This window comes from Pygocentrus nattereri, chromosome 28 (genome assembly GCF_015220715.1).
Source record: "Pygocentrus nattereri isolate fPygNat1 chromosome 28, fPygNat1.pri, whole genome shotgun sequence".
In the NCBI taxonomy this organism is placed as follows: Eukaryota; Metazoa; Chordata; class Actinopteri; order Characiformes; family Serrasalmidae; genus Pygocentrus; species Pygocentrus nattereri.
In genome coordinates, this window is record NC_051238.1 from 25533944 (window position 1) to 25557130 (window position 23187).

The following is a 23187-nucleotide window of genomic DNA, read 5'->3' on the forward strand; positions in this document are numbered from 1 at the left end:
CTGCAAGGAGTATTTTTTGAAATCAAAACTTCCACAAAGAAAATCACTAACAGGGTTAATAGATGACAGAATCTTAAACTGAGTTTCCTTTACTTTGGGAGGGACTGGAAGTCTGACGTATTCTGTAGCAGTTGTGACCCACATAATGGGCCGTACATTGTTATAACAAACTCTGTTAAATTCCACAGAGTTGATTACATACTGCTGTATGCAATGAATTGCACTTAGATTCTGTTTACGTTCTGTATCTACAGTTGAAAGACTGCATGGTCGACTTTTTGTGACAAAATGAGAGACAAAAACGCAAAGAATGTTTTTTCCTTCTGCACAAAAAACTTGGTTTCAAAAGCTAGGCTGCATTCCAGGAGGGCTGTATTTCCACTATGCCATCCAAGGCTCTTCCAATCATAAGAATCTTTGGAATACAGCTGAGAAATCCAGCCTATGCTCATTTTGAGGATGCTACTACACACTGTTTAAAAAAAAAAGAGGGCAAAAATGTTCCTTACTTATAATTTTTAAGTTAGTGTTAAGAGATCTTATTCTAAGCAATTTAGAGCCTTTCTGTTTGTTCATTCATCATGAAATGTTCACACATCAGTGGCAGCCTCTTTGCCAGAAAAACGAAAGTGAAGGTTTTCCTGGACAGAGATGATATACAGCATGCTATTACTTTGGTTGTGTATCTGTTAAGAGGGTGTCATTTGAATACAGGGTGTGAAAGGCACCTACTTTTGGGGAGTTTAACAGAATTTAACTACAAACACATTGTTTTGCCTGCCACATTCCACCATTCATATTATTCCTAGCTTATTATTCACATCAACAGTATTTTCAGTAAGTTTGTGCGCACCCTCCTTTCTAACGACATCACAAAGACCGTTTTGTTTCACGTTATGCAACAAAAAAAGAGAGGTGTTCAGAAGACCGTCAGAAGACAGCACAAACTCTCAGCTGCAGCCCAGCTTTTGGAACGCAGCTTACAACATTTCATCACAGTGAATCATAATCAAAATGTCTTATCTTCTACTTACAAACACAAATGTGGTAGAAATGACTGTGAGATGCTGGAAGCGGGTGTTTTTACAGGCCGCAGTAGACTGGCCTAATCAAGAAGTGCTGACATTAATAACACGCATACGCTTTATTACTAGAGCCGAAAGTTTGGAGAACGCAAGCCTATAGCCTCACGGATGCTAAGACAGACACTCAGGTGTTGAAATCTGGTACTGAATGCCACAGAATTTTTGCCACCCAGCCCTACATGTGAGATGTCTTACATATTCAGGACTCCCATGTACACTAAGTTATCTCTGTACTGTTACTAAACTTTAACTACTCTGGTGTTCAGAGACTGGTTTCTTTTGTTTCTGCTGTGGTGAAATAAAGCAAAAGTCCAATTTCTAGTGTAGTAATTTAGTCAAACCAAGGACGGACATGAGGTATGAGGTAAGATAACAGCTTTGCCACAGTACGGGGGGATGCAGTTTGACGCAGTGCAGAAGGAGCCTATACAAGCAGTCAAATCCATGAGGGACTTCACATTAGTTCACAGCAGAATCAGCAGTGAGAAATGAACTCGTACACGGTTATATTTATGCACCACTCCATGCTAAACTGCATTAAATGAATTCCTTAATTGTGTGTATTAGTATGCAGTGCTGGCAGCTCATGGCTCGTGATGTTGCTTGATAATGAACACTCATTGGTTGTGTTATGAAGTCAAAGCACGGATGCACGTGAGCGCACCAGGGTGACGTTCACTAACAGTTGCCATGGAGATGGCTTATGTTCGTCGCCTTGCCAGCAATTCGCTGAACTTTTGCCTCCCTGAGAGATCTGAGGATTTACAACTTTAAAGGCTTCATGCTTACAGGATTCTCATTGTACAGAAGCATGAAGACTTTGATGTTGGGTTTGTGAGAAAAGAAAATAAAACGCCTGTGGTTCACAGATGATTACGTGTGAGATGGAGAGAGAGAGAGAATAATGTGTGAGAAAAGTGTGATTGCATATGCTTAACAATGAAATGTGAATGTGTAAGCTCGGGTGCTTGTGTGTGTATTAGAGCTGTCACTATTGATAATATTAGTGGTCACATAATATACTTAGGGGCAATGTATCTTAACGCATTGGCTCAGATATAAATCCCACCTCACCAACCCACACCAATAACTTTTATCTGTTACATCATTCACGTGTGACTGTTGATGGTTTTCAAAAGATCTGCCCTGATGATGATGACTGGTTGCTTCATTTGATTCAGAAAATAGCTAGTAAGAAAAAGCATGAAAAGAGAAAAAGAGGTCATTTACAAGAGCAAACATTGGAACTATTTGGACAGGATTAGTTTTATATAGGAAGGTGAGGTTATGTAATTATTCCCAGTGTTTCTAAGTGACTTTAGTAACTTTCATGGAATGCTACTACCTACTGTAAAACAAACTATATTAATCTTATGTGAATTGCCATGTCAGTAAATCATTGCTGTCCAAAGAAAAGTATGTAGCTCCAAATCAGTGACTTCAAACATTCTTAACTTTTATTGCAAGTTAATGTAAAGAGGTTTTATTCTAAATGAATATGGACCATTTATGTTGGGCTATTCATGAAACTGTCACTGGAACTGGGGTGTTCAAATCAAGCAGAAGAATAAAAATCGACAAAAGTAGTTAATGGCATTTCCTTTTTTTTCTTGTATGCTCTGTGCCCCAAATCAAGCCAATATGTAGTGTCCTCCTTCAGATGTGTCCAAACTTTTTACAAAGAGGGCCAGATCATAGTCATAATACCCAAAGGCTGAAATATTATTCAAAAAGCTTTCAAAATATCGATTCTATCATTTTCTATCACTGTATAAAAGATGCACCAGACTTCTTTTACTGTTGGATTGCTCATTCAGAGCAACCTAGATTGGTAAGCACTTACAAAAAAACACATCTAATATGTTAAGGGGCTCCGGAGTGGCGTAACCATCTAAGCGTTGGCCCTATCAGCAGGAGATCACAAGTTTGACCCTTGATGCTACAGCCATCCATGTCTGGGAGTCCTAGAGAGCACAACTGGCCTTGCTCTCTGGGTAGATAGGATGGCCCCTCCTTCTCCCCCCATCACTCAACACAATGCTCGTCAGCACAGGCGTCTGTTAGCCGAAGTAACAGATCTGGTGGTTGGCACTTTCCTCCGAGCGCTTTCAGCTGTCCAGTGACTTTGTGTGAGCGGCAGTTCAAAAAGAAGTGGTAGCGTTTCACAGGAAGCCTGTGCTGGCCTTTGCCCTCACAGCGTTGATAGTATCGTGTGATTAGGGGAGTCCTAAATACTGGGTGGAACTGGCGACGGCTAAATTGGGGAGAAAATTGGGTAACCCGCCCAAAAAAATGTAGTTTCTCTCATGAAAATGTTTTGCAAGGCTTATGCTCTTTGGAAATAAGAGGTCTCTTGAGAAAGTATTCAAACTTCATCTCCGGCTCTCAGTGTTTGTGCTTTATGGCTCTATAATCCTGATTAAATGTTGTTTGGTTCTAGTCAGAGATTAAAAGCTCTTAAACTTTAGCTCACGTTTCCGCAGCACATTACACCGTAATTTTACGTATTACGCTGTAATTTTACAGCACTGCAGCCACCATCAGGTGAATGGAAGAACTGCAGCATATTGACGGGTGGCTTGCTTATAAAATACTCTAAAACAGAAGCCCATTAAAATCTGTCCCCGGGCTGCGTCCTGAGGCCGGACTTTGGACACCACTATCCCACTTCAAAGCAAAAACACAAAATAGATTTTATGTGCTGATATTGACTAATTGGCTGTCCATTCCCAAGCTAATGACACTGCATTCACTTAAGACATCTGGGTAGATGGTTACACAAAATTTAAATTTAAAATTTAAAGACATGAATATTTTAAAATATTTTTTCAGTTTGGACGCAACTTATGAATCTGTACGTTCCCATGATGATTTGCAGCCTCCCCGCCCACAAGCAAGTTCAACCTTTTTAACAATCAATTTGACTCGATTCAATGCAGTAATCAGTATTTTTAAAAAGGCCAAATAACAAAGAATGGACTAAAACAAATGACAAAAAAAAGCCTTTCAAATGACTTACTAAGAAAAACCAAACGAACAAACAGACAAAAAAACCCTTGTTTATGTTTATGTTTATGTTTGCCCTAATTAACTGAGTAATCAAGTTTAATCTATGCCTTTAATCAAGTATAATCTAATCTGACAGCCCTTGTATGTATACGTGTGTGTTTTGCAGTGGGTGTATATGTGTGTCTCACTTACAGGGCACTGCCCGCAGGTAAAGGTTCTCTCTAATGACCTGCTGGAGTTGGCTGTCCATGGATCCAGGTGTGAAGCACTTGCTCAAATATAACCTCAGGTCCTTACACAGAGTGGAGCCTGGAAGAGTTACACAGTAACCACTATAATCACCACATTACACTCAAACTGGGACCACTTTGCACACCGCACATCTCACCTGAAAACTACTTCAGAGCTAATGTTCAACTACTGTGTTCAGCACATACAGTCAAAGTAGCATTCATTTGCATCTTTGCAAAGGTCAATGTTATTCACTAGTGGCATTCAACTATATTTCTCATGCAAACAAGGCACCACTGCATGCACCACATGCATGTTATACTCGACGACATAAACAGGCTGGTAATGAGACATTATGAAAAGTTTCTGACATCAGCATTGAAAATGATCATGGTTCTTGGTAAATCTATAGTGAATATACTGTTTAAAAAGCCTGACAGACACTGAAACCATATACCACCAGTGTCATACAAATAGACCTCTTTTTGACCTGTTTGTTTTTCTTTATTACACCAATAAATCAACTACAACCTGAGTTATTACTGACGCAGTAAGCCACCAACTTTCCTAAAAGAGAGTTCTACACTGTTATCAGAATGATTCCATTTAAATTGTGTGATTATAACAGAGTTTTATACCTTGGTGTGTCATTAAACCAGCAGCAGTCAAATTTCATGTAATAAACCTGGCAAATATCTCCATGGATTTACGAGAAACTCAAAACAAATACAATGCTCAAAAGTAGTCTCGGCACACTTTCTGAATACATTTTGGGTCCTTTTTGACGTCTTCTAGACACCGAGTACATGAGATGCCAAACCAGGCTTGCTGGTGTTCTCTTTTTGATGGTCAGAGTGCGGCAGGTTTTGTGGCAGATGTCTTCCTGGCTCTTTCCACCAATTTAATACATTTTTCATGCTTGATTTTGGAATTTACACTGTTGGATTTGACAAATGTCAACAAAATTTTGAGTCAAGTGTGTTGGATGGTGCCGTTCTAGGAGTAGCACTGCAGGTCTTTGGTTTGAACAATTTGATGGAAACAAAATGATGGAAACTTTCTGCTGGGGTTGTGTTGGACCCAAAATATTGATTGATAATATAGCTGAATATAGTCATATGCAAAAGTTGTAACACCCCTGGTCAAATTACAAAAAAACTAATACTTGAATTATATGAATACGTGAATTTCAGTTTTACACAGTGGAAAAAAATATTAAATGTGCCAATTAAATCTCCAAAATGCCAATAAAAGTTTGGCTCCCAACCTTCTGAAAGACTCAGATATGTGGAAAAGTAGCATCCTGTGTTTGTACTTTTTAAGTTATGAAATGTTTTTGTAAAAAATCATTGTGACTTTGCGACAGAGCGAGAAGCAGTTGAAAAAGCTCACAGTCTGCTGCAGAACCTGCCGGAAAAGCCCAATGCCACAGCGTAACAGCACATGGTGTGAACAAAGCAGAGAGCGGGCGACAGCTCTGTTTGACTCAACCACCCAGCGAGGGGAAAACTCCGGCGTCTCTCTGCATCGATTTCTTCTGCTTTTGAACTGCCGCTCTCCCACACTAAGTCCCTCAATACCTGCTCCCCTGCACAATAAAAGTGAATAAATGGGCCTGCAAAAGGCCTCAAGGACTCATGTGAATAGCAGGGCAAAAGAGTATTGGTCTCTGATCTATTCATTTTTTAAAGTGCTTTATGACCTCGAATGACGGCGGGCTCCTATATATTGATGGCCGCCATGCGCTGGCATGAGCACCCATGCGGATGGGTTGTCCCAGTCAAACAGGCTGCGTGGGGCTCCTCTCCTGCGCTGATGCCGATCAATCCTGCCGGACGTGAGCGGGGAGCTCCAGAAAGGTTAAGTAATGGAGTGCACCCATCACATCCACTTAACAGCAGCCAAGCAAGGAGGCAGAAAAAGGCGGAGGAGGAGGCAAGACTGAGTGTTTTGTTATACTGAAGGAAACGCTACACTGAGGAGCCTAACGGGACAGGTGCTGTTATTCAGTACTGAAGGAAATGCTCCGTTGGATGTGAGTAACAAGGAAACAATATAATTCAAGAAACAATATAATGCAAAGTTTGATATAATTTGACATAATAGAATTCGGAGGAATTCAATAATTTAATTTCAGTTTCCTCTTAATTGCAATTCCTCTTAATTACTTGATCAACCAAGCTGTGTTTAGTGTCCAAGGTTCTTGCACTGGAGCTGGCAGGTAATACTTGGCTCCAAGCAAGTACTAAGCTTATAACAAGTTATACACCAGTATGCAAATTGTGGGCCAACGTCTGTGCAAGTCTTAGGCACCTAAAAAATAGTTTAAAAATTAAAGCAAAAATTTGTACTTTTTTTTTCAAATATTTTTTCATGTTTTTTTCTTTAAAAAACTTGTAAGCTAGATAGAAGTACGACGTTTGGTTCCAGATTTCTCCTCGGAACTCTCAACAACTGCATGGATTTAATCAATTCCATGACCAGCACACCTGATTTCATTTAATGAGGTGTTGATTAGCCAAACCAGGTATTAGATGAAAACTAAACTCAGTACTGGGCTGCTATGAGGAGAGGTTTGGAAATGGTTAGATTAATACAATGACAAAAATAAAGCCAATGTGTATTATATTAATGTTATGTTATTAGTTATTAGTGTTTTGTTATCATTAGTGTTTTCCTTAGCAAATAAATACTGTAGATAATGAGTATTTAATGTAATTTTACCAGGTAGCCAGTATAATTTTCTCAGGTGTCTAAAACACAAGGTGTCTTTTGCACACTACAGTATCTGCTGATGTCAATATACAAACATTTACACATTTTACAGACATCAAAAAAAACTTTTTATCTATTCAATGTACTTTTGTACAAGTTTTGGGATTAATCTCATCTTTTAAGGTAGAGTGAAACTTTTGACGCCTAAATCAGATTTTTGACTGACTTAGTTTTATGCACAATGTCCCTTTAAAATTCACTCCCTTCAAATTCCATGAAATCAATTTATTGATTTAAATTCCATTACACCAAGCGATAAAACCTTGCTCTATAAATTGACTTTACTATGGACCTCACTATTGAATTCTCTCTTTAAAATTGAGTATTTTGACTAAAACAAAAGAGCAAAATGTGATTATGTGCATTGTGCTGAGTCCATTTGGGCAGTGCCCTACCTGCACAGCAGGAGAGCAAGCAGGCTGACACACAAACTATCCAGCAGTACAGCACCTGATTCAGCAACCCGAATTCACTGCTATAAAGTCGTAGGCAGAGTGGTCAGTACCTGGTGAGACTGTTTTGATGCGGATGGGGTGGGGACACGAGTTCAAAACCCCTCTGACATCTCCCAGTGTCATCCCGAGGACAGGCGTGCCGCCGATCTCCAGAATGATGTCACCCACCGTGGCTCCACCCCCAGGGGCTGCTGTGACAAATGGGAACTCGCCGTAGTCAGCTCCGCCCCCGATGGCCACACCCAGCTCTCCTGAGGCCCCGCCCAGAGGGACGAAGCTTTCCTGCACTTTGGAGCGCCAGTGGAGCTTCTTCACCGTGGCCTTAGACATGGTGCCAGCGCTGAGGGGCAAGAGAAGAGAAATCCAGACCTTTTCTTTAAGTGTTGTGCAAATATTGAATGCAAATATAATAAACTATTGTAATGTTATACTATATAGGGTGAGTATGACATCCTTCTTTCATTTCTGATTCTTATATAATGTGAAACCTTGGGCAGTGGCTGATTCTGATATGACCCAATAATTTTCCATTAAAAACTACCAAGCTTTAAAATGAGCTAAACTTCGGACGACAGTCTAAAAGTAGAGATGCACCAATATGAGAACTGTAGGTTGACATCATCCTATCTAAAAGGAGGCTACAATGCTCAATAGTGGTGGGAAAAATAATATTCTTAGATGCATTGTGATTCTCTCTTCTGAATCGACTGACAAAACCTCGCAATTGCATTTTTCATACTGGCTCTGCATGTTGGAGGGCTAATGCTGGCTTTACAAGGTGAAACTCTGGTTGCTTGAAACCTACACAAACCTAAATTGCACCTTAGTTGCATAATGTAAAGCATTCTACAACTCACTTGAAACTCAGCAGCAGCAACTGCATCTTAACTTTGTGAAACAAGTTTCATGGAACAATTAAAATGCTGATAACGCATCACTTCAAAAAAGACACACTCTGAACTGATTTCAGGATCCTTGGACAAGAAAATCAAACAGAATGTGATTTATTAGGCAGTTTATTAATTTATAAGTAGTTTAATTTTGTCAGATACCTCAAAGCTTTCTAACCTCTCCAGATGCCCCCTAATTTCACACACAGGAGGTGCCAAGAGATTCTCACTCCTAATGTTCAAACTACTCAAACACTCTCCAGAAAGAACACAGCTAACAACATCACGTAACACAGTGCCAATGTGTGCTACTTCAGGACACACTGGGTACCAGGCTGACTGGTTCATGGGAGTACAAACAATGAACAATCAATCCTGAAAAAAAAATAAACCAGAAATTACCAGCTTTTAGTCTTTGATTCAGATTCAGATTCCTTTATTGATCCCAGGGGGAGATTGCAGATACTCTGAAGGCTCAAAATGTTGTCACTCCTCATCAAGTCATTTAATGTGACAGAACACTATTTTATGGGTGAGTTAATTATATCTGAAGCTGTTATATATCTTTTTACAGTAATGAAAAATGTTTGTTAAATTTTATATTAAATTGACATACACTCCCTTGTCACGGCGGAAGGGCTTGTGTGGTTTAGGGAACTTCAGAACTAAGTTGTCGGGAGCAATATGCTCCTGGTAGGGTCTCCCAGGGCAAACAGGTCTGGATTGAAGACCCAGACTAACTCGATCCAAAAACGTCACGAAAAATGGACACAGACAATCGTGTACCCTGCCTGGGACAGGGTCACCGGGACCTACCCCTGGAGCCAGGCCTGGGGGGTAGTGTCCCTCAGCGAACGGCCTGGCCACTCTAAACCCGAATGGTGAATTGGTATTGGACTTCTGTGCCAGGCATGGATTGTCTATAACAAACATAAAGTTTGAACAGGATTTTTTTGAAGGATGTTCATAAGTGTACATGGTACCAGAGCTCCTTGGGTCAAAGGTCAATGATTGACTTTGTTGCCGTTTTATCTGACTTGGGACCATATGTTATGGACACTTGGGTGAAGAGAGGTGCTGAGCTGTCAACTGATCACCATCTAGTGGTGAGTTGGATCAGATGGCAGGGAAGACTGATGGTCAGACCCGATAGGCCCAAGTGAATAGTGAGGGCGTTCTGCAAGGAACGACTGTCGGAGGCCCCTGTTCGGAATGATGTAGGGGACATGGAGTCTGAATGGACCCTGGTAAAAACCTCCATTGTGGAAGCTGCTAGGCGTAGCTGTGGCCAAAAGCTTGTGGGTGCCTGTCGGAGCGGTCAGTGTAAGGGTTGGACTCCACCAGGGTTGTGCCCTGTCTCTACTCCTGTTCGTGATATTCATGGACAGAGTGTCAGGGCGTAGCCGGGGTCAGGAGGGCATTATGTGTAGAGGCCGGAGGGTGGCGTTTCTGCTATATGCAGATGATGTTGTTCTTTTGGCTGGATCATATAAATGCCTCCAGCACTCACTGGAGAGGTTTGCAACTGAGTGTGAAGTGGTTGTTATGCGGATCAGCACCTCAAAGTCTGAGTCCACGGTTTTAGCCCGGAAAAGAATGGCATACCCACTCCAGGTAAGGGGAAAGAACCTGCCCCAGGTGGAGGAGTTAAAGTATTTGGGGTCTTGTTCACAAGTGATGAGAAGAGGGATCGTGAGATTGGCCGCAGGATGGGACAGGCGGCAGCAGTAATGCGGTCACTGTACCGGACTGTAGTGGAGAGAAAAAGGAGCTGAGCCATAAGGCGAAGCTCTCTGTTTACCGGTCAGTCTACATCCCGACCCTCACCTATGGTCATGAACTGTGAGTAATGACAGAAAGAACGAGATCGCGAATACAAGCAGTGGAAATGGGCTTTCTTCGCAGGGTGGCGGGCTACACTCTGATATGTTGAGGAGCTCAGTTATCCAGGAGGAGCTCGGAGTAGAGCCGCTAGACCTCTGCATTGAGAGGAGCCAGCTGAGGTGGTTTGGGCATCTGATCCGGATGCCCCCTGAACGCCTCCTGGTGGGGGTGTAACAGGCACGGCCTACCGGGACAAGACCTCGGGGTCATCATGGGTCCTGCTGGAGGGATTATATCTCCAAGTTGGCCTGGGAGCGGCGTGGGGTCCCCAGGGCCAGATTAACACTTCCTGAGGCCCGGGGCTAATTACCAGGATGAGGCCCTTCATATGATGTTCTGACGCATGACCTCACACAAACCCACTGACACATCAGCGTACACAGTACCAATCTATGACAGACTACCGTTTAAAGTGAACTGGTATTATGATTTCAATTCAATTCACTTCAATTCAATTCATTTCAATTCAAGGGTAGCTTTAATATCATTACTGAATCGTTACTGAATAGTTTGCAAAAAAAACAAAACACATTTCCAGTAGATGGGGAGTAAGACAACCATTCTCTTGCCACCTTCTCTCCATTTCTGAGCGAGCGACTGAACAATGTTTTGCTCAGACATCGCTTCTGATTTTTATAGCTCCTTTCAGAAGCCGAAAAATCGGCATCTTTATGTTGACATTGTGTGGGTGCTTCAATTCCCTTTCCGACCCAATAGCTTCGCATCTCCTCATTAACTTCTCCCCAGCATGCAATATCTGTTGATATATCTATTTTCGCCCCTGCCTCAGAATCAACAGGCTCATCTGCTACATTACCCACTGGTTCTTCTCCATCACTTGTTTCCTCAGAGATTGTAGCACTATTGCTAGCAGACTGGCTAGTTGGGCTGGTTAGTTGGCTAGCGGTGGTTGGCTGCTGTCCATCACTGACAGTTGCCTCTTTGCTGGTGGTAGCTGCTACAGCAGGCTGACTACTCCACATGTTGGTTAATTTGGGTGTTTTCTGTAATAATTCTGTCGCTCTTTCCTTTTTTATTGATTGTAATTTTCGTTTTTTTGCTCCGCTCTCGTGTTTCCTTTGGCCCGACATTTTCGCTTGTTTCGTTTTTTTTTTTTCTATTAATTTTTGTCATTTGACATTCAGCGACCGGAGGCCCCCCTAGTGGCGAGGCCCGGGACTGCAGCCCTTTCAGCCCATTCTTTTAATCCGGCCCTGGGGGTCCCTGGGAATGGTCGTCTGGGATTCTTTGCTCCTTCAACTGCTACTGCGACCCTGACTGGACTTAGCGGTAAATGATGATGATGATGACACTCCCTTGTATTTACACTTTGTCCACTTAGGGTCCCATCTGTTTCTATGCTTTGTAAGCCCCTCATCTTTTGCTGCACAGTTTGTGTTAGACATCCTGTAGTCCTTCATCAGTGGTCACAGGACGCTGCCCACAGGACGCTGTTGGCTGGATTTTTTTGGTTTGTGGACTATTCTCAGTTCAGCAGTGACACTGAGGTATTCAAAGACTTCGGCAGCACTGCTGTGTCTGACCCACTCAGACCAGCACAACACACACTAACACACCACCACAGCAGTGTCTCTGCAGTGCTGAGAATGACCCACCACCAATATAATACCTGCTCTTATGTGCTCCTGTGGGGGTCCTGACCATAAAAGAACAGGGTAAAAAGGGAGTCACAAAATATATAAGTGATATAAGTAACAGCTGTACAACAATCTTTAATTGTACAAGCAGAAATTGCACCGCTATAGTAAATGAAGCTGATAAAATGGGCAATAAGTGTGGACATAAAAACTTAATTTTAACTTGTACTTAACGAAATGGTCAGTTGTATGCAGTGGAAACAGACTTGTGCATGGCAAAGATCTGATGCTGCTGAAACCATTCCAGTTCTAATACAATGACTCTAAAAGTGAATTAAAAAGCTTTTGTTTTGAACATTAGTATGTAATGGTACTCATGGCTGGCCACCAAAAGGGTGCTTACAGTGGTGATCATGAAGTTACACCTTTGTGCACATTTGACCAACATGCAATGATGACACATAATAGGAAATATTTTATATAAATATTATAAGATAAGATGCGTTTATTGTCATTGCATAGTGTACAACGAAATTGAGCAGCAATCCAACGGCACTACATACAAAACAATTTAAACATAAGGCTAAAATATATAATGTGCAGATTTAAGGAAAAATAAGATCTTAAATATAAAGAAAAAAAGGACTATAAAACTATATATTCTAAACAGTCTATAGACAATAGACGGGTGAGGTAGCAATTGTAGTTGCACATTCCTTGGGCAGCTTATAGCGTTATATAATACTGCACATCTAAGAATTATTGCACAGAAAGAAGACAGACTGCACTCTCGAGAACAAATGAATAATAAATAGAACAGAGGTGGAGTGGAACAGTGGAACAGTGGAACACTGGAACAGTGTCCTATGAATCAGTGCCAGTAAAGAGCAGTAGTGGTGTTCAGTCGGTTCTACTGAACACAGTGTTCTATACTAAAAGTGATGCTGACGAACAAACATATACACAAAAACACAAAAGATTTTTGTGAATTATTGCATTTAGATATGCATAGAAATTAAAGCAAAATATTAAAAAATATATAATCATCTATATAAATATTATTATATGATACGCAGTACTGTGTGCAAAGTCTCAGGCACCCAAAACACATTTTCAAAATCTATTTGTGTAGTTTGTGTTTATTTGCTGAGAAAAGAGTCAATAATTAATTTAAAAAATTATAGAATATTATTTAATAATTGTTTATATATATATATATATTGTGCTCATGATGTAATTGATGATATTTACGAGTCTGTGGCGGCTGTGAAGGTGTCAAGGAAAAATATGGACCTGAGAAATTCTTGTTACTTTTTATTGTTTTCATGTTTATTTAAATTATGAATACGACTTTATTCTAATGTATATTGTGATAAACTCACTGCTGAGCTAAATTGTTTAAAAATTTGCTTAGATGCCTAAAACCTTCACACAGTGCTGTACATATTATATTTTCTTCTTAACAGCAATTTGTAGCAATACTGTAGAAATACGATGTGATGCTACGAAGCACTGTCCAAAAAATAAAACCCACCTAACCCTTTCAACCCAACCCAACACCGCCCGGGGATGGTGTTCTCTTCTCTCACACATATACACCGTGATAAAACGTGACTGTATTACATTGTGGTTCTAAGTTGTAACAACTACTTTTTGTATTTTACGCATTTTATGAGTCAATAACAGATTTATATAGATTTATATATCACTGTTATTTGTACCAGACAAATCTGTCCCTATATTATAAGAAAGTTTTAAAGCTACATTGCAAACACCATACTTACATAGGCTGAGACATAAAACTGTCACAACTCTCCCTGGGAGCAACTAAATTTGATCTCAGTGACTTTCAGAGATCTATGGTGATGTAACCGTAATGCTGATGGAAACTGAAAATGAATAAAGAACAAAAAATAAGTGAAATACAATAAGCAGCGCGTTGCCCTTGACTAGAATATAAACGAAGAGATAATGAATGATGTAAAAGTTCAGCAAATATTGAATTTAGTAGTGCTTTGTAGATCACTTAATTCTATAAATAAGCTGTTTATGTGAGAAAGCAGCTTCTCTTGTACGTTTCCAGCATCGCATAGAGCAAAGCGTTCTGAGTCCCTGCGGCATTCTCCAGGCTAAATACATGATAAGAGTCACCAAATTGAAACAAAACAAGCAAACAGATGGTGAAAACACAGTGGGGGGTGACTGAGTCTGCAAACACGATTTCCCAGAGTCCATTAAAATTGCATGAACCCATTTCAGGTGTCAACAATTGTTCTAGTGATGCTTCACATGCATGCTTCATCCGTAACGTCTGGACTGGATTCCTATTTCTGCACCACAGTAAATGGATAACGGCAAGAATTACTGATGGTGTGCTGCCAAACCGTGTAGCGTTTGCCTGCTTTGGGACTTGGAACACACACACACACACACACACACACACACACACACACACTCTCTCACTCTGTTGTCGTGCCTAACCAGCCACGCTTACAGTAAAGCTGCATCATCCTTGGATCATCATCGCATCACTCCCACCCACTCCGCTTTTCTTTCAGTTTGACTTGTGAGAAGCTGGTAATATAGGTCAAATTTAATAAATGAACAAACAAACAAACAAATAAAACCACTGTCAAGGAATGGCCAAACTCACCTGTGAAGGCATTTGAGCTGACGCAGTTACATAACACACACACACACACACACACACACACACACACACACACACACACACACACACACACACACACACTCACAGAGTTTATGATAGTGGCACGGCAGCGCAAAAGAGCAAAAAGAGCAAAGGTTAAGTGCAAGGTGCTTAAGCCTTTGCTGATAAGCACCGTAGGAGTGGCTTGTATGGGGAACTGTATGACTGACTTCACAATGTCAACTTCAGGTTTCCAGACCATTCCTCTGCTGAGAGAGGGCGCATGCAGGCTGATAACAGGTTATCTGTTCGGTCTCATGGAATGGTTCACATACTGCTGGGCGGTGCTGATAAAATTCGACGTCATTATTTTTCAAATATATCACTGTGTTATGGTATCACATGGTAATGAAATTAGCATCAATACAGATACTGGACCTATGCTTCCTCAGTACTGGTATTCTGTACTATAACACCACAGGAATGTTACACAGTACTGTAAATTTAAAACAGATTTCCAGAGAAACTCGCTACTTATTTAGCTTTTACACATTTGGAACCGATCTTTAAGGACTGCTTAAAAGGCCAATTTTCCAACATTCTCCTTGTATGTTATTGTTTTCCCAGAGGTCCACTTATATTTGTGAGAATTTATGTAATAGAAACCGTCACAATTGATTGTTACATGACTATTCTGCAACCTCTATTTAGTCCTTATAATTAAACAGGCTGCTTGTGTTACTGGGTCTTTAAGACTGGTATATTGTCACTGTCGTGGGAAGGAGTTAAGGAGAAGGAAAACAATAAGTAACTATCGGCCATTTCTGTTGGTCCATTCATCCTGAAATTTGAACAGAATGTAAAGAGCTGACAATTTAAAATTACATGGAAAAAAGAAGAACATTAAAAATGGAGACATAAGGTTTTGTTCTGACAGCATTGCTATGTAAATACATCAAAGCTGGTTAGCTGCCCTGTATTGTATCATTCAAAATGGACTGAAACACTCCTTATAACTTCAGTGTATGGACCTCGGCTGGTGACATCCCATATGAATAAAAATAATGTGATGTCACAAGTCTATGCTGTAGACTGGGGTTCAATCCCCGACCAGGGCAAGCCCCCTACACTATACCAATAAGGGTCCTTGGGCAAGACTCCTAACACCGCCTTCGCCTACCTGTGTAAAAACGATCAAATTGTAAGTCGCTCTGGATCAGAGCGTCAGCCAAATGCCATAAATGTAAATGTAAGCAGGGCTCTGTGTCAGTGTGAATGGACTGGGCTAAACTGTTGTAGGCAGAATATATGGACTGTGTGTACTGGGCAGTGAACAACACAGTTTTAAAACTTTAGCCGTGTTTACGTACTGCATCAAACTCTTTTGTTTCAAAAAGTTAAGGAATTTTTTTTTTCGTGATATGCGTCCTTTAAAGAAGGATCAACATCGGACAGATGTTTCGATTTGATCAATATTTAATCTGATATTTTACTCCGGAAGGGCAGAATGTTTAGGCGACTTTGCATTTCTGAAATGCATCTAAAAGATCTACATTTTGTTCATGTTACTACATTTGTAACCCTCCGCAAATAAATGTTAGATTTCTACATTTTATACATTATTCATCAGCACTGGCGTCAGCATTGGCTGATAAATTAACATCAGATATGAGTATATTCCCACAATTCCCCTGTCAGTGCATCTCTAGCTAAAACTAACTAGTGTGACATCAGTCCCAGCTTAGACAATAGACTGACCATCAGTATAACAACCCAAAAGCTCTGGTTTATGGAATAGTTCACCTAAACAAAAGCAAAAGCAAACAGAGGTGTGAGCATTTCAGACAAGGTGTCAAAGTCCATTTGCTCCGTCACTTTGCATTTGTACCTGAATTTAACACAGCCAAGGACCACCCAGACCGTTCCTGAAAAACAACAAGCTACCCATCTGGGGAAGTCTCTGCCTCTCTTGCAGATATGTTGCGATTTTGCTCTTAGGTGCAACGCATTACTAAAATATAACTTCTCTTTAAATATGCATCTGGTTCTAGTCTGGCAGCTTGTTCAGCGCAGTTCTGCTACATCGCCTGGGTGACGACTCTTTTAATGTTCCCACACTCACACACGAGCCTACGGAGAGAAGTTTGACAACTTTCTCTTTCGTCTCGTAGGACTTTAGTAAAGGAAGCTGCTGAGATGTCTCGCTAGTTAGGTATTCTGCCACGCAGCTGCTTGAAACATGAAACCTTCCTTCTAGAAAACAGTCCACGCTCATCATGAGATCTAAAACGCTGTCCTTAAACAAAGTCCTTTTAAAGCTTCCGATCAAAAGGCTGCTCACGTCCTCGTTACCTATGTACACAGCGTCTCTGTAAATCATGGGATCTTGGGAATAATTGCTTGGTTATTTTGGACAAATGCCCAAAAATGTCACACTCTCCTTGTAATGAAGCTGAAACCCATAACCAACAACAAAGGCCTACCTGCCTTTGTGTTTTTTAATGTAACAACAGCTTTGACAAGACATCCCTGGACACAGCTAGTCGCCTGGACACATCTAGTCATTGGAATGCTGTGGTTGCACATCAAAGTTATTCAGAATGAACCACTCCAAAGAACATACACCATAAGTTCAAAAGTATCCAGACACTAGTTGTAATTAGTGGATTCAGCTACTTTAAGGCGCACACACTGCTGACACAGGTACTCAATAACAAGCAGACAGCTTAAATATTTCCATAGAAAAGCGGATGAGATAGCATGCCCAATGCCAAGCGTCGGCTAGAGGGTTTTAAAGCCCCCCGGTACTGGGCTGAGGATCAACGGAAGTGCGTTGTCTGGAGGGATGGAGCACTTTTGGGATGAGTCCATTTGAATATGGTTTTGGTTTTAACACGCACTCATCCACTGAGCCTCTTCGTTTCCCCTTGGAGGACCCCCACTGCCATCTTAAGGGCCATTCCTTGACTTTATTAACTCACGTTAATAGAGCTTATTAGATCCATTAGACGAGCGATGGGTTGAGTGAACACAAGTGTCGACTAGACATCAAAATTTGCTTCTCATCCTTCTCAAGTTACTTTTGCACTGCAGGGTTTGCATGGCTAGCTCACTACCACACTGAGGCTAACTTGCCATGTCAGTGCTGAGCAGGAGTTTGGGAGGGCGATGTAAAAATAAAAATATTGAAATGGGACATCAGCACCTGACCTCACTAATGCTCTTGTGGCTGAATGCAATCAAATTCTCACAGCAACGTTCCAACATTTAGTGTAAAGCCTTTCCAAAAGAGGCTGTTAAGGATGACAAATACTTGGACATTCCATATCCATATTCTGACCATTCCAGACAGTGTGAGACAGAAAAGGCTACTTTACAAGCTTTAACTTCACCTAAAGACTTTAAGACTACAGTATAGATTTCCAGAGTTGGAGACTCTGTTAGGGGTGCATCGATATCTTGCTCTGGCATAGCTCTCCTGCTCCAGCCCTCATTAGCTCGGAGCTGCGAGGCCTGCTGGAGATGAAATGCAGAAAGGAGATCAATCCTGCAGGGGCCTTCAGGTGAGACGATAGATGGGCTCCAATCGTGCTTAGCTTTAATTGAACAGCGAAGTTCCAGGTGGCACCAGGCCAGAAAGTGAACAGGACAGCAGGACATTCTGCATGTTGGTGGGCGGGTGGGGGGGGTGGAGGGTTTGAGAAGGGCGCTGGACTTGCTGTTCTGTTAACAGATGATAAAAAAAAGATGACTGACAAGAAGAACCCTTGACTTTGATGACAGCTCACACGCCAACAGGAGATTTAATAAGACACTATGATTGAAAAGACTAAACAAATATCTCCTGAGATTATCTTTGGTCTATTTCTCACCAAAATAGACAGCTATAAAAATGATTGAATGGGATTAAATATTTCAGCAAGTTTGGGCAAAATGCTATGAAGAGTAATGTGAGTAATCTTTCTTTTCACCATCACTGAGAGCCGTTACTGTGGTAACTCAGCTAATCGTCACCTGGTCCATGCCTGTCTCGACCACCAATCTGTCATCATGGCTTTGTTAAGCCACTTGTTTATCATAGTAGCAAATTAACACCGTATACAGTATGGCAGACACTCTTGTGTCTTGTTGCAGTGCTCTGACTAGACGGTAGGCAGGTTGTTTCTCAGTGATTTAATAAAAATCAGTCATGCAAACACAAAGAATTACACAACTGCTTGTACAGATCGTTTTTAAATCAGTATTTTTAACAATCAAACACCAACAGTCTTTTTAAGGGTTTGCAAAATATGTAATTATGCTGTTATACAACATTTATGAATTGATACTTTTATACATTTTATAATGACCATGTCTAAGAAACAGTATTACACATAGATCAGTGACGTCTGGCCTTTAACTGCTCTGATCTAGTGTACTGAATTGGTCATTCACTAATTAATGACATCACAATTTCCTGATTATGTCGTTGATATGGTCACCAGCATGGATGGATCTCAACAATGCTGGGAGCTTAAGGTCATTGTGAATCATTTACATTTACATTTACAGCATTTGGCTGACGCTCTTATCCAGAGCGGCTTACAATTTAATCATTTTACACAGGTAGGCCAAGCCGGTGTTGGGAGTCTTGCCCAAGGACCCTTATTGGTATAGTGTAGGGTGCTTGCCCTGGTGGGGGATTGAACCCCAGTCTACAGCGTAGAAGGCAGAGGTGTTAACCACTACACCAACCAACCACCATCAGAAGTCATAAGCTGAGCGTTTGAATGATAAGTGGGGGTGGTGGGGACAGGAGCTGAAACAAACTATTGGTTTAGATTATTTTATTAGGTTTAGATTATTTTTCCAATTTTCCTCACTGGTTCGCAAAGACACAGAAGGCATGTTAGAGGTGGGCATCATTACACTTTGATCAAAGATTATGTGTAAGCAAGAATTCTGTCTTTAAAGGGCCCACATCATGGAAAAACATCATTTTCCTCATTTTTCTTAAACCAGAGAGATTGAGGCAGTTTGTAAACATTGTTAAAGTTTCAGAATATCCTCTTCAGTCTTCAGTCTATGAACTCCATATATGAAAACTAAGCTACACAAATATCCTGCTTTTAATTCGCTGTTTTAGTGATGTCATGCAAACCATCAAATTAAATCCATCAGCCTATTCAGCCTATAGAACTTTAGCCCTGCACATTCACACTGAAGTTATAAAAAGTATTTCAACACAGCTTTTTGAATAGAGGCAAAATACAAGGCAACTAATCAGGACAGGGGTCGTTTAAGAATAGAATGAAGAATACAGAATAAAGAGAGGTTGGACAATAGTCATATAAATATTATTGATGATCTTTGGATATAAAACATATCTTATAATTAGACCTCAAAGAAAACAGTAAACAGAAGAATAATGCAGGATACAGGCCCTTTAAATTATATGACATAGCGAACCACCAGGGACATTAATAAACAGTGTAAAATTTTGATTTCTTGTTAGCTTTAAGGGAACGTAAGTGGCCCTGCTTAACTGGATGCAGCGTAAAACGCTTTTGTTTTCTTAAATCAGAAAAAAAAAAACAATGCACATGGTTCTCAATAGCATTGTGTTATTGTAGCACTACTAGTGCACTGTGTCTGTCCCGAGTTATCAAATCTCAGAAAATGAAACTGTGATAAATATTTTATATCCTGAAATGTCTTACAACCAGACCACGACCAGTTACAGGCCTACCAAAGGGCACAACAGAGCTAGAAAGCTCAGCCTCTCTCTACAAAGTTTCTACCGCCCTCATCAATATGACAGTATCACTTGAGGACACGTTTTAAAAACACTCTGCAGCAACGCAGTGCGGCTTACTAGTGTGTGAAGCAGTTCAGGTAGACTGGCTTGGCATTCTATGCAGGAGCATTAAAGCATTCTGAGGGCCGGAGCGCCAGAAGCTGTTTTCACTTTCCCCCACATCAGCAGCCAAGCACCTCCGCTGATGAAAAAAAGGATGAAAAATTGCTTTATTAATACTTTTTTTATATTTCCAATGCTTGTGAATGCTCTAATCTGTACACCAGTCACCCTTGACACTCCAGGAAAGAGACAAGGGCAGTTTGCATTGCAACCTAATGTATGGTACATTTGCTCTCTAATTAACCTCTTTTCAATTGTCCATCCTCATCAGTTTCAGCAGCCCAGGGCAAGTTTAGTGCACACACAATGGTTCTGCTATCTGCTTTCAGCTGTTGCTTTGGGTGCAAAATGCAGTACAGAACCATCTGGACACCAAAACAGAGCGTGCGGCTTTAGCTACACACACTATGTATTCTAGTAACACGTCTCCACAGTACCTGCACACATGCTCATACATATGAATGGCCCTCACAGCCGCACCTGCAGAGGACTATTTACATAATGATTCTATTGGCTCTGACTTAGCGGCACATTCAGCTGTGTAACCTTCATGCTAGTGGGCTTTATGGCTGATATGGCTGAACGGAGCATGCAGAAGCGAGAGGAGAGGAGAGGAGCAAAGAAAAGAAGAGAGAAGACAGGAGAAGAGAAGAGAATAGAGGAGAGAAGAGGGGAAGGAATGAGATGAAAAGGAAGGCAGAAGAGGAGATTAAAGAAGACTACAGGAGATGAAAACAGAAAGACAGAAAAAGAGAAAAGAAGAGACGAAAACGAAGAGAAGAGCGAAAGATGAGACATACAGAAATAACAAGAGATTAAAGTAGAAGACAGGAGAGGAGAAACGAAGAGAGGAGAGGAGACAGTTGAAAAAGTTGTGCTGTCTATCGGCAGATGATGAAAGACTGGAAGAGAGAGAGAGAGAGAGAGAGGTGCAGCATCCTACTGCTCTGTGTGTGTGTGTGTGTGTGTGTGTGTGTGTGTGTGTGTGTGTGTGTGTGATATAGCTATAGATTCCTCATTTAATGCTGACCACACACTTACAGTTATGAACGACCCTGCCAGTGAAACAGTGCCTGCTCTCTTCCCTGAATCCCAGTCATCCACCTCTCACCACAAACATGCCTGAACAGCTGAGGGACGCTCACATCCACAACCTCGCCTGCACTGAACCCTCACACTCTTCCATTCCACCTCACAGCAGGAGCTCTAAAAACTACACAGTCACATGAATGAAAAGACCGAGGTGTATCACTGGGGTGCTGCACAGGGGGAGAGAGATGGGGGGTGATGCTTGCAGCTATTCAACGACTGCAACGAGGATTACTCACATCATGAGTATGACTGGGAAGCTCCTCAGAACAATGTACGGTGGGCTTATATCTGATCAGGCTAACCCTGAGTTAAAAGCAAAGAGGGAGAGAAATGAATGCACCAGCTTGCAGAAATGAAGCGCTCACATGCACTGGAATGTCTTTCGGTCTCGCTGTCTGACACGATTCATCTGGACAGCCCACATTTACACCGACATCTCAGTGCCACCCCGTTTGACCGTTTGAACCACTCATGCAGTCTTTGCTGCTAAAGCAAAGCCAAGCCAAGGCAAGGCACTGTCCCAGCATGCACTGTCCGTGCGGTCTGCTGCTATTGTTGTCTGAAACCTGCTTTTCCCCCTTTCCCCTCGTCACATCATGTGTCGTTTTCCCATTCTAGCGCTCGCTGTAGCTCAAAGCACGAGTGAATCTGTGCCACTGAAAGCAAAACGGAGCCAGTGGGGCGAAAACGAGGCGCACACACACACACACACACACACACACACACACACACTGCTGATGCTGAATGCTGCAAGAGCGAGTGTCATTTTTCTCAGGCACGGAACGGAACCTGTAACATGCGGACGGATGCGACATATAGCTTATATAGATTCGCCTATCAGGCAGTGGGGAAAAGACCGATCGCATGGCCAAAATGACACATACCTTCATAATTCCAGCCTCCCACCCCTCTTTCGACGCGTTATAATCCTGTCAATAGTGATCCGGGCGGCTGGTGTGGTATGGGGGGGGTTTAGTTAGAGCTCCTCGGCTCCAGCAGAGGAGCAGGAGCAGGAGGAGCAGGAGGAGGAGGAGGAGAGTAGACAGGGTGGCCAAGCGGTCATGCCTGCAGAGCTCCGAGCGAAACGCCACTCAGCCCTACAATCACGTTGCGCTCAGCATTACAGTCCTGCTGCCCGGTCCTCCCCACTCACAGGCCAGGCTCGGAGATAAGGAAGCGATGATAAAGCGAGGGAGGAGGGCGGGGGGTGCTGAGAGCATGAGTGGGAGGGGCCAGCGCAAGGGAGGCACCGCCCACAGAGGCCCGCGATTGGTCGGCGGTGGCCTGCGGGAGAGCGAGAGTGAGAGCACGAACCCGCCATGAGTGCTCAGATAGACGGCTTCAGCCAGAGCGCACAAGCCTGCCTGTCACCTCAGATTAGATTTGGCTACTAACCTTTATGGGTATCTGATTATCTTGATAGGTTGTTAAAATAAAGAGAAAAGCTTTAATGACATGTGCAACACACACACACACACACACACACACACACACACACACACACACACACACACACACACATATATATATATATATATATATATATATATATATATATATGTATGCATACAAAATGCCTATATATGAAAAGAAACATACAAAAACCTCACTACATAAAT

The 23187-nt window shown here is 41.7% G+C and overlaps 1 protein-coding gene across 3 annotated transcripts in view; it reads right to left on the reverse strand.

The window, feature by feature from the left end:
- Positions 1–22727, reverse strand: part of magixa (MAGI family member, X-linked a) — a 74317-nt gene extending 51590 nt beyond the window's left edge. For all 3 annotated transcript variants that reach the window (XM_037535773.1, XM_017714747.2, XM_017714748.2), the window contains exons 1-3: positions 22453–22727; positions 7606–7895; positions 4287–4403 (exon numbers count right to left, since the gene is read on the reverse strand). In XM_037535773.1, the coding sequence (XP_037391670.1) occupies positions 4287–4403; positions 7606–7885 (397 nt within the window). In that variant the 5' untranslated portion in view covers positions 7886–7895; positions 22453–22727. The remainder of the gene's footprint in view (positions 1–4286; positions 4404–7605; positions 7896–22452) is intronic.
- Between the last annotated feature and the right edge of the window lie 460 nt (positions 22728–23187).